Raw genomic sequence first — 12,643 nt, forward strand, 5'->3', positions numbered from 1 at the left:
TATTTCTGCCTCCAGAGCAGCTCTGCCTCTGAGAAATGTTTATAGAACTAAAAGTCTAATCTGAAGTGATTCATCAATCAGTCAGTCAGGACAGTGGACAGTCAGTTCCCCTCATTATAGAGTGGACTGGTGGGAGTACATGTTCTTCCAGCTGTGAGGACCTTTTTTTATGTTGCGATGTACCAGAAGCTTTTCCTCCGGCGCTCTTTCAACTATGACACATTCGCTTCAATCGGAACATAAGCTGCAGATGAGATGAGGCTGGACCGAAGTTCACCCGGCAGATATATTTCCCATGATGTAATGGCCCTGATGTCACGGCCCGCAGCGCGGCTGAGAGGCGGAGGGTAGATGCCGTGATAATCCCGGCGATAAGAGAAGGCCTGCAGTCATCTGTTGTTGTTAGAAACCACGCCGCGCTACGTGCCGAAACCTGCTCCCCTGAAGACCCCTGGCACCGCGGCGCTGACATCCCCTCACTCAGCAGACGCTTCCTAGCACTAACTGTTTATCAGCCGGTCCGCTCGCTGAATGAATGATTTGTTTGGCGTCTAACCTCCTGGGCCTTTGTTAGTATTTCAGACCCATTTTGGCAGCAGAATCCCTGGGAGATAACTGGAAGTGGGATGAGCAGTGAGGTCATTATGTACATTACCGCTGCCAGATTTGTATGTAATGCATGCAGCGGCTCATTTGAATAGGCGAAGGCCATTCTGACCCCTTGGCTTCTTCTCTGAAAAGGTCCTGGTTCCGGGAACTCTTACCAACGCCTTCCTGGACAACCTGGTGCCGGACACTCCCTACTCCGTCAGCGTCACCGCTCTGTACGCCGACGGCGAGGGGCCGGAGGTGAAGGACAACGGCAAAACACGTAAGAGCCGTCCGACACGCTGACACTGTGTACAATCAGTCCACTGACTCACACCAACCCTTGTTTACAAGTACATTGAGTCATATAGCATGCATGCATGAGCGCATTCTGTATACACTGCAGATATATCCATCTGCAACTGTGATTTAATCTGGCGTTCAACACGGCTCAATGTACACTGCAAAAACTGACACACTTGTTAAGTTATTCTATCTTGTATTCAGACTTATCAAGCTTATTTCTTAATCATCTCACTGCACTGGCAGATAATTTTACTGTTTTCAACAAATTTGACTTATTTTTCCACGATAATGTAACTTGTTTCAGGACATTTACTTCCTTGTTTCCAGATTTTCTTCATTGTTTTATGATGATTTCTTGAAAGAAGTCATATTGGCATGAATCAAGTGAAATTTATTGAAACCAGCAAGATGATCTGCCAGTGCAGTGAGAGAATTTGACTAAAGATATCATGAAATAAGCTGATAGGTCTGGAGACAAGATAAAGTCACTGGACAGCTTGTCATTTTTTGTAGTGTAGTCAGTTGCGGTATTCAATAACAAAATCTTATTTACAGTTTCACTTGTTTCAAGAATTGTGTATAAACGAATTACGCTAGGATTTCCTATAAACAAGTGACGCCATCTGGAAATAAAACATATTACTCCACTTGTTTCCAGATAGTGGCGCTTAATCAGTGATGTCATTTCAAAGGCGGGTAAACTATGTTCATCCAGATTATCATTAAGCAAACAACCACTAATATGAACAAAAAACAAATCATGTTTTCAGAAAAAGCATGAATTTATGGAGCTTTTTCCTTAAGAGACCCTATCTTCAGCAGCTTACATCAGTTTGATGCTACGCTACTATGATGTGTACTATGAATTTAGATCATGAAGAGTTATATTAGCATAAAACATGGGTAAACTGTATTCTGCAAAGGGTTTAAGTGGGTTTATGTGGTTCACCCTCCACTACAAACTCTGCACATAATTCAGCAAAATTCTTGAAACAAGTGAAACTACTTGCAGTGTTTCCTCTGTAATGTTATGCAGCTGTGGTGCTTGAGGGAATAATTCTAGTTTTGTCCCATATCTGTCGCTGTTTGGGTCCAAGTTATGTTTCCAGTTGAGGTTGTGGTGCTAAAAATGGTTATTGGTAGTCATAACACAATCATGACTTCTAAAACATTTGAACTGCACTTATTTTAGTTTTAGGTGACAGTGGAACTAAACGCCAATGCCAATTTAATTTCACACCACTGACAGATTTTGACACTTGTTTTAAGAAACATGATTTTTAAACTCAGTATCAGATTAAATGACTTCTTAAGGTAGACATTTTTTGCAGTGTGCAGAAGCTCATTGCATATAGACAAACGCACTGTACACTGCAAAAAACCTCCATCTTAACAAGTCATCTAGTCTCATATTCAGCCTTCAAATCTTCTTGTTGTTAAACCAAGAGAAACATTCTGCAGTGAGGAGAGATAACTCCACTTGTCTCCAATGCAGCTTCACTTGTTTCAGGAGTTTTCTAGAAATGAGAAAGTCAGAATAAGGCAGATCACTGCACTGCTGTCAAGAAAATGACTCTTGATTCTACTAAATTCTGGAAACAAGCTGATTTGCATTGGAAACAAGTGAAATTATCTAACCTCACTGGCAGATTTTTCCACTTATTTTAAGAAAGTTATGATTTTAGGACTCAATAAAAGCCTAAATGACTTGTTAAGATGGAGATGTTTTGCAGTGTATCAGTGTGTTGATGCACATGCTTCGTGTTGCAGTGCCGCGGGCCGGTCCCAGGAACATGCGTGTGTTCGACGCCACCACCAGCACCCTGACCATCGGCTGGGACCACGCCGAGGGGCCGGTGAGGCAGTACAGGATCGCCTACGCTCCCATGACCGGGGACCCCATCACCGAGTTTGTGAGTACACTGCAAAAATGTCTTTTTTTTTTTTTTTACTTTAACAAGTAATTTAAGCTTGTATTCAGTCTTAAAATCTTCCGGACAATGAGGTGAAATATTTTCATTTATTTCAAAAAATTCTCAATGTGGCAAAACCTTAAAATAAGACAGACTGATGATGATGTCATGATGATGTCACTTGATTAAGGAGACAAAAATCTCACATCACTGGCAGTTTTTTTTTACTTGCTTCAAATCAATAGGGTCACTGAGTTTGTGAGTATATAAAAAGTTTTGTTTTTAAGTTTTTAAAAAGTAACCATCATTTAGAGATAAAAAAAAAAAATGGCCGTTTACGCTTACGAAATGATTGACAACTCAATATTAAGACCAATTATGCTACTTAAAGGTAACTTAAATCCTTGCTAAAATAATCATTTTACAGACTGGATCCTCTATATTTTAGTGATATTGAAATGATGAAATTCAGGTAATGACATATTGTATTTCCCAACAATATATTCTGTACATAACATTTTGGAAATAACCTCCCGATACCCTTCTGGGAAAAACCTGGCCGTTCCCCCTGTGCTGTGATGTTACCAGTGAAGAATGCAGTGAAGTCACATTTCAGAATTTCCTTGGCTCGCTCAGGTTATAAATCACCGATTAGTGAGACTAATTACAGGCTCAGTTAGGCAAACACTATCATTTGGGACATAATAACATTATTAATAGTCCTAAATAATGAGTTGGACCCGCAGTGCTCGGCGGTGACAGTCCAGCTGCGCTCCCCCTCGCCTTGTTAGCGAGGCACCTGTTGTGTATGAGTCAGCTAACTGCACCGGAGGGACGGCCATGAAAGGATTTCTCGGGACCGGGATTGACTGGGGAACCTGCAGCAATTTATAAATACATCCAATTATTACAATTTAGCATCTGTGACCGAACCTCTTTTGGAGTAAATGTTGCGTTAGTACACAACTTCCACAGCAGTGACTGTATTTTGTGTTTTCTGAAGCCAAGCAGAAAGCAAACTAAACTCCAATTTTCTGCTTCGCGACTCCAGAGAAATGATTCCTTAGGAGGGAAAATTAAATGATTTGAGATTAGTGTGCAAAACGAATGGAGAATTCAATTTACTGGCCCAGATTCACTGAAGGTTTGCACAGGAGAGAGAGCGCACCTGCATCAACAAGATCACCTTCTCAGAATTAATGGCGTGCAATGAGTGGAAATTGTGCCTAAGCCTCTTTGCGCCTGCCATGTCTTATTTATTCACTTTATTCCCAATTCACTAACACTTATTTATTGTAGTGCATATAAAATCTGTTGAAAGGAGGCGTAAAGACTTTGCACGCTGCGAGTTTGACCATTCAAAATGGCTGCTGTCATTGCTGCCGGACGGCGCCGGCGAGACAGGAAGCAAGGGAGAGGGTTCTCCATCCTAGAACCTCAGATCAGATCGGAGAACGCTGCAGTTATAGCAGGTGTTCTAGGATGCAGGGGTGTCAGCCTTGATGGATTTAGTCTGTATGCACCACAACTTGATTTGCATAAATGTCTTAAGTTAACATTAAGATAAGATTGCACTTTATTGATCCCCTAGCGGAAATTAATGAATAAGATGAAAATTCTGCGCTCTCAAGCAAAAAGAGGCGCAAAAAATCTGCAAATTGCTCTTGCAACATGATCTTAGTGAATCTGGACCTGAGTGTCTTTACATGCACATTTAAATTCTGATATTATTTGTGATTATTTTGATACTCAGGCATTCAGTGTCAGAGCTGATGCATTTAAACAGAATATCTCCCTGACAACAGCCGGGATAATCTTGTATCCAGATTATTAGGATCGTAAACATGATACTTTAGCTAAGAAATACCAATATCAGCTATTATTAGGGCAACACTTTATCCCATAAACTATTGTTTTTGCAATCTGTGGAAGTTCTGTTTTCATGGTAATATTCAGAATATTGTTTATTGATAGGGTGATTATGATCTAGATGTGAGGATGCATAACAGCTGATGCTAAATATGAATTTAACTGAGATACAGGCAAGCATCCATGCTACTGTATGTAAACAGTCACTATTACATTAAAGTTAGCTTTGCTGTACTAAAGCCTTCAGTAGCTCCAGTCACATTGTGTATTGTGAAGCCGTTCATGAAGCTGCAGACCTGTACCTCTGTACCTCTGTACCTCTGTAGTAACTCTCTTACTCTGTGGTGTTTTGACCCGCAGACCGTTGTTCCTGGGAACAGAAACAACGCCATGCTGCAGAACCTGCTGCCCGACACGCCGTACAACATCACGGTGGAGGCCGTCTACGCCGAGGGACCAGGAGGCAATCTGAACGGGAAAGGACGCACAAGTAATGCAACCACGGATTAAATCTATAGACGACTCCCAGTAGTTTAACTGATATGATATCCAGGCCAGAGATGCTGGAGGGAGGAGTTTGTTCAGCGGAGAAGAAAGCAAGAAAATAAATACAGGCTTTGCAGTTGTGTCACAAATCTCCCAGCAGCCACGTCTGGAGCCAAATAATGTCTAACTGTATAACAACCGGGCTAGTTAGAGTTATATCTTAGACAGATTGTTGTGGTGTGGATGTAGGTCAATTCAGAAATGTTTTAAGCAAAAGTGAATAGTCCGATGAGGTAGATTTGTTTCCAAATTTACGATAATGCAATATGAGTTGTAGCATGAGAAGACTTAGCTAGCTAACAAAGCCAAAAAAAACAACTGTTTGGGTTAACTGAGCTAACTAGCCAGAAAGCTAATTCTAGCCACTACTAACGCTAGCTGCTACTAGCTATGTTAGCTAGTGTGCTAATCAAATGTGTTAACAACAAGACAGTGATGTTAGCTGACCAGATGCTATGGTTAGCTAGCTAACAAGCTGACATTATCTAAACACTAAATCAATCAGATGGATCAGTGATGAAATGATCAGTTCACAGCGACTGTTGCCCAAGAGCTGAGGACTTCCAATATGGCCGCCAGAGGGTGCATTACATCACCTGAAAACCCCCTTCTTTAGAGCAGTGGTTGTTAACCTGGGGTTTGGGACCCCCCAGGGGGTCACAACATAATTTTGGGGGGTCGCGAGATGATTTATGGGATAGGAAAACAACATATTTCTACTATACATATAATTTATTATCATGTCTACTTTTTCTGATTTTTCTCAAATTTTTGCTTTTTTCTTGTGAAATAATTTAAAGCTTCTTGGTGTCCTCTGATTATATATCAAATGACACAACCTTAAAAGGGCAAAATCACCACTTTGCACCAGTCATCAGACAGTGTGATTGGGAATTAGTTTCTTGATCCTCCTCTGAAGCAGTAGACATTTCACTGAAGGAGTCAGAGGTCAGAGGTCAAGCGCTGTGACCCTGGAGCAGGTGGGGGTTCAGTAGCTCAAGGTTCACTGCGGTTGGGACGGTCACGCAGGGATTGAACCCGTGAACTTCCGGTTGCGGGACGACCTCACTCAGCACCCCGCTGCCAGCAACCCGACAACGCCGGGTTAAAACAATCAGCAGCTCCCAGTCCTCCAGCTGAATCAAACGCCCAGTCCAACACTGCTGAAGAGAAGTGAAAATAAATACAGTAGACATACGTTGGTCAGCAGAGCCAACATGTATTAGTCTGACGAGTTCGCAGCGTTGGGGTTTCACAGAAGGCAGAGCGGGAGAGCTCGGCGACTGGCGAGCATTAGCATTAGTTATACAAACAATAGAAAGTTTGGGTCCTGGCGCGGGACTCGGTGCCCCGGTGCCAGGCAGCTTGGATGGGCGCCGCTCCAGAGAGAAGGTCAGAGCGCAGCAGCCGCCCAGCTCCCTCAGCAACACTGTGAAATAACTACACCCAATCTAAACACATGTATTACGTATAATGAATTTCATAAACAGAGGCGAGGGAGAGGGAAAGATCAGCAGTGACTAAACTACTGAAGAGGCAGAAATAATCATCCAGCAAGTCTTTTGGTATTCAGGCTTGAAGTCTTATTTTGAACAAGTGAAGGAGTCTGACAAGTAGGTGAGATAAATTCACCTGTTTCAAGAATTCTCAATATGACAATATTTAAAAATATTACAGGTGTCAATATAATGCCACTTGATTAAAGGAAATACATTGGACCCAAGTATCAGAAACAATAAGGTCACCGAGTTTGTGAGTAAACTAAAAAAATCTACTCAAAATGATTGATAACACATTAAAACCAATTGTATTACTTTTTAAATAACAGTAGGTAGCTTAAATCCTTAAGCCTTAAGCCCTTTTATAGACTAGATCCTCAATATTTTAGTGATCCTCAATATTTCCACAACTGGATACATGACAACATGCAATTCATCTCATGTTTTCTTGAATCAAAGGATATTATCAAGTTGAGTGATCTGCTTTAATGCAAGATAACTGTCTCTTATTTCAAGGAAATAATGATACTATACTGCAAAAACCCTCCATCTTAACAAGTCATCTAGTCTCATATTCAGCCTCAGATCTTCTTGTTGTTAAACCAAGAGAAACATTCTGCAGTGAGGAGAGATAACTCCACTTGTCTCCAATGCAGCTTCACTTGTTTCAGGAGTTTTCTAGAACAGAGTGTCAGTCTGTTGAAACCAGTCAGAATAAGGCAGATCACTGCACTGCTGTCAAGGAAATGACTCTTGATTCTACTGAATTCTTCAAACAAGTTGATTCGCATTGGAAACAAGAGAAATTATCTAACAACACTGGCAGATTTTTCACTTATTTTAAGGAAATTATGATTTTAGGACTCAAAAATAGACAAAACGACTTGTTAAGATGGAGAATTTTTGCAGTGTACATCAGAAACAAATGAATTCCTCACCTCACTGGAAGATTTCTCCGCCCCATTTTACACTTCACACATTTTATGACTGAGCTTATGTTGAGATCTGTTGACATTTTTTGCAGTATGTAGAGTGTGGAGCCATTTAGCCATTAGCCTGGAAATGGGGTCGGGCCTCCTGCTTGTTGTCACAGCTGATTTGTGGGACTGACTGGGTGTTGACTTGTGTCTCCTCTCTGGTCACAGTCGGCCTGCTGGAGCCCAGGAACCTCCGAGTCTCGGACGAGTGGTACACCCGTTTCCGCGTGGCCTGGGACCCCGTGGCTGCGCCCGTCCTCGGATACAAACTGGTCTACTCGCCTCAGGGTGAGCTGACGTCACATACACACACACACACACACACACACACACACACAGATGATGAAAGACTCTGAACACATTGCTCTTGCCAGGTGATCGGGGATTTTGAAGGTTTTCACCTGACAGCAGCAATATGCAAAAACCTACCCAGGAAACAGTTTGACGTTGAATAGACGGTTTGCATTAACATTGAAAGCCCATGTAAAATTTGACTTTTGCAAATTTGACTTTTGCTTGTAATTGTTTCAATCTGTAATGTCCGCAGTCGCCCAAAGCTGCTTCCTGCAGTTTTTTGTGAAATCGGGACCTAATTATCTGTCTGATAACAATTCAAAACAGTTTCCAAAGCTGTTTTAATGTGAATTTTAACCGTGCCATAATATCATATTGTGACAATTTTGCGCTTGTATGGCTTGACGTTGAACTTTGCTGTCTCCTGCTCCGTCAGATGCTTTCTGGGTAGTTGTTTTGATCTCTCTGCAAACACGCTTTGATGTCTGCTTGCTGCCAGTGAAATGAGTTGGAGTGCTTTGTGGTGATGTAACGACAACAACAACAACATGATTATAGACCGTTCAGTCGTGCACATTCCCTCACGTTGTGTTTGTGCGGTTGTGTTTGCAGGCAAAGACCAGAACCTGGATGTGTTTGTGGGCGACGTGACCTCGTACACGCTGCACAACCTCCTGCCCGGCACCACGTACGATGTCAAGGTGTTCGCTCAGTACAGCGGGGGAACGAGCGGAGCGCTGCCGGGACAGGGGACCACACGTACGTACCTGCACCCCAACAGAGGGGGAATCAAATCTGTTTCTCTGTTTCTCTGTTTGGGGTGTGGTTTCACATTCTGGGCTTGATCCCCGCCCTAATTCCGCTTGATTTTTAATGTGATTATGCATGTTTGTATCTAATTTTGTATGTATTTTTGTATGTATTGTGACATGTGACATTGCTGCTGGCTCTCTTGAAAAACAGATTGCAACTCAGTGAGACAACCTGGTAAAATAAAGGTTAAATAAATACATAAATGCAGGGTTCCTATGGTCATAAAATTTGAAAATTGTGTTTTCCAGGCCCAGAACAGTTATGGAAAGATATTCAAAATGTTTTGCAGATGTCATGGAGAATTGAAGTTCATAGTTTTCAGGTTTTCAACAAAAAAAAAGCTAAATTTGAAGGTTCTGACAAATATTGGTCAAGGAATCTGCACTATAATTCATGGGATAGCCATGGAAAATTTGTATGTAGGAACCCTGAAAGTAGTCTTCTTTCTGTGTATACTTAAAGTTGACATGGTCATTCCATTCCTGAGACTGTTTCTTCCCTGCAGTTTACCTGAATGTGACCAACATTGAGACCTACAAAGTCGGCCACAACAAGTTCTGCATCAAGTGGACTCCGCACCGAGCCGCCACCTCGTACCGCATCAAGCTCAACCCCGCCGACCGTAAGTCCGAATCCTCCGACTCTGCTTTTGACCGTACAGATCGTCTCCGCTTCCACACAGCTAGAGACAGAGGAGGAGAAATGAAATCAGAATCCAGTTTACATTACGTTTCATGCATTTAGCTGATGCTCCTGTCCAGAACGACTTATAATGAGAGCAACAGTAGAAAAAGTTCCTAGGAAAATATGATCAATTACTCTTTACTTATTACTCATTTAAAAAGTAATCACATTACTAATTCCTCAACAGCAGCAGTAATTAGTTCCATTCCTTGTTCCATTACTTTGTGTTTCATTGGCAGCAGCGGCTCTTTGTTTTTCACATCGCTGTGTCGTGTATCAGATGCTTCGATAAATCGAACGTTGTGTTTTTCTCTGTGGAAAGAGTGGAGCAGATGATAATGTTTTTGCATCCTTGACTGAGATCAATTCAAAGTAATGGGAAAACTTCCAGCTTGCTGAAAGTCTGCGTCTCTCCCTCAGCCTCCATCTTTTGTTTTGCTTTTTTTTAGCTAACAGCCGACATAAAGCTGCTGCATGTCCTGAAGATACAGATGAGGAAATCACACACAGGGATTTGGAAAAAAAGTAACGCAGTAACGGAGCGTTACTGGGATTAGTAACTGTGATGTAATTGCTGAATTTGAAATTATAATCCTAACCCTGATCCCTTAGTGATTCTCAACCTTTTTCATATGAAGGACCCGTAATTTAGTCCACATTAGGGCCACGCACCCCCATTCGATGAGTTTTTGCCTCTCTGACCCAAATCTGAGAATATATTTTATTGTCAGATATGATTTTGTCCAGAATCCCATGATTGTCTGTATTGAAGGTAGAGAGATAACAGAGAAACTATGATCAAAACAGTCATTCTTCTACATTCTCTAACTATTTTAACTTCTTGTAAATTAAATAATGGTGAAGTTTAACAATTCATCAATTTGCTGGGGACCCCCTGGAACCCCCTCAAGGACCCCTGGTGGTCCCCGGACCCCAGGTTGAGAACCACTGCCTTACACTACTCGTTACTCATTATAAGTAATCACATTACTGCCCAACACTGTTTACAGGCAACCAGTATTAAATAGTGCAAGGAGTGAACTTTGCCCTGACAACAGAAGTAGCAGTTACTCCTCTGTACCTCGCTGCTGGCCCCCGAAAGAAAGATGTTTTGCTACTACAAACACATTAGAGTCATGTGCGCACCTGAATGACGGTGGTGTGGTCCGCCTGCACCGCTAGATCCTTATAGGAGATGACTTGTCTGAGGTGATGCATGCGGCAACGTGTGAAATAAGACTCCCAGCAGATGTCTGAGGGGCCCGTCTCCAGATGAGGTCACTTCTGCGGTCATGGATGCTGCAGATCCTCTTGACGAGTTCAGGCGGACGCTTCACAGCATCCAGCGGACTGGAGCGGGTTTTTTGCGCTGGCTGTTGGAATCGCGTCTAGACTTTTAGAGACTGTTTATCTTCAGCCCCCCTCCCCTCCTCTCCCCTCCTCCCTGTGATTATTTCTTGAAGCAGGATGCAAGTTTTGGCCGGGATTGAAAGCATCCGACCACCGAGCTTTAATTGTGTCTCTGTCTGCAAAGATTACATCCTTTTTAATTACTGCAGGGCCTTTGAATTCCATCTGGTTCGTATTCGCACATGGACGCGGGTTAGCAGTTAAAGAACGGGAAAAACCGGGAAGCAGCATCAATATTTAAATATCTATATGGTAGTCATTAGCCGTCCGGGCCGCCGTGACAGGTTGCCAGAATAAATATGGGTCTGCTAGCGTGAGAGACAGATGGCGGAGATAACCACTACCAGAGGATCGGCAAGTCCTCCGCCTGAGAATCCGGAGACCGTCCCAAATAAAAGGCAGCAGACAGCGCTCTCAAGTTAACAAATAAGTCAACTGTTTGTTCTCAAGATGAAATGCAAACAGTGGTTGGAGACCACTTTGGTTGGAGTGGTGAGATGAGTAAGTGGAAACACGGCGAGCGGGGAATTGCGAGTGAGTGATGCAGCCTTACAAGGCCATGGGTCCACTCCATCTCCAGCAATATTTCCTCCGTATTTGAGTTAAAAGGCATGGAAACAAGTTAAAAGGCATGGAAACACATGGAAACACATGGAAACGCACGCTTATTAGAAGCAGGACATATGGATGCTTTCAGTTTTTTAAGACTCAGTATTGTCTAATATCCAGTTGAAATGTTTTAGGGATTAAATGTTATCAACAGCACTCTCTGTTATAAGTCTGTGTGTATCTTCTGTCTTGATGAATGAGGGCCACTGTTTTGGAGTAGATTTGACCAAAGGGGTTGCGGATTTTCCTAGAACAATTTAGATTCCCTTAAGTGAGTTGGATCATAGCTTGTTGACATTAAAGAGCTTATCCTGAAGGCTATTGCATCACCGGGGCTGTAGGATTCCTGCGATTCGGCAGAAAATGATGAAACCCTGCTTACTTAAGAGTTGCTCGGTCAGACAGCAGGACACTGGAGAGTAGCGATTGTCCAGCAGCTGTCTCGGCGGTAAACAGGCTTTGTTTGTTTGTTCGTACTGGAGCTCACAGTGTAAATAGGAAATACTCTTTTCCCAGTATATCACTCCCTTGACATGCGCAGATATAAACATTTCACTGGAAGGGTGAGAGTGCCGGGTCAGACCTGACAGATTTGTTGGGCAGGTTTGTTCCTCCGGGACGCTTCCACAAGGACGGTCACCGGCTTGCATGGCACCACCTGCCTGAATCGTGCATTATATTTAAAGCCCCCGTGAAATGACCTCCCATTACTTTTACTTTCTGGAAAACAGAGTATCTTTCATGGTGACCTCATGCTGCACCAGGAGGCGTAATCATTTCTAACCAATAAAGCCATCAGATTTTGGAACAATCCCGCCCCTCTGCACCCCTCCCATCAAATAAAACTGCCTTTCTCTCCCTGACTCCATTGGTTTAGACTTTTGAACAATCCCTCGCTGCATTATGTACCGCCCCCAACATCTTTCACAGGGTCTTTAACCAATCCGTCAAACTCTTAACAGCAACCAGTAGGAATTGCAAAAACATTGCTAGAACTGATCTCCTGCTTCACAAGTCTCTGGCCCGACCCAAACTCTCCAAACAGCCCAAAGCAGACAGTATGAGCCGGGTCGCCAACAGGCGGGTCGCCAGCGCTACAAACCAATGGGCCGAGTTGTCAGTTCTGAACGCCAGA

General features: G+C 42.8%; 1 protein-coding gene across 1 annotated transcript in view; it reads left to right on the forward strand.

Moving 5' to 3' along the window:
• The window catches only part of col12a1b (collagen, type XII, alpha 1b), a 141,940-nt gene that overhangs the window by 92,818 nt on the left and 36,479 nt on the right, over positions 1 to 12,643 (forward strand). Inside the window, exons 35-40 of the mRNA XM_071910612.2 lie at positions 742 to 871; positions 2,665 to 2,807; positions 5,037 to 5,166; positions 7,867 to 7,986; positions 8,605 to 8,751; positions 9,311 to 9,431. Coding sequence (XP_071766713.2) covers positions 742 to 871; positions 2,665 to 2,807; positions 5,037 to 5,166; positions 7,867 to 7,986; positions 8,605 to 8,751; positions 9,311 to 9,431 — 791 coding nt within the window. The remainder of the gene's footprint in view (positions 1 to 741; positions 872 to 2,664; positions 2,808 to 5,036; positions 5,167 to 7,866; positions 7,987 to 8,604; positions 8,752 to 9,310; positions 9,432 to 12,643) is intronic.

Source organism: Centroberyx gerrardi, chromosome 18 (genome assembly GCF_048128805.1).
Source record: "Centroberyx gerrardi isolate f3 chromosome 18, fCenGer3.hap1.cur.20231027, whole genome shotgun sequence".
Lineage (NCBI taxonomy): Eukaryota > Metazoa > Chordata > Actinopteri > Beryciformes > Berycidae > Centroberyx > Centroberyx gerrardi.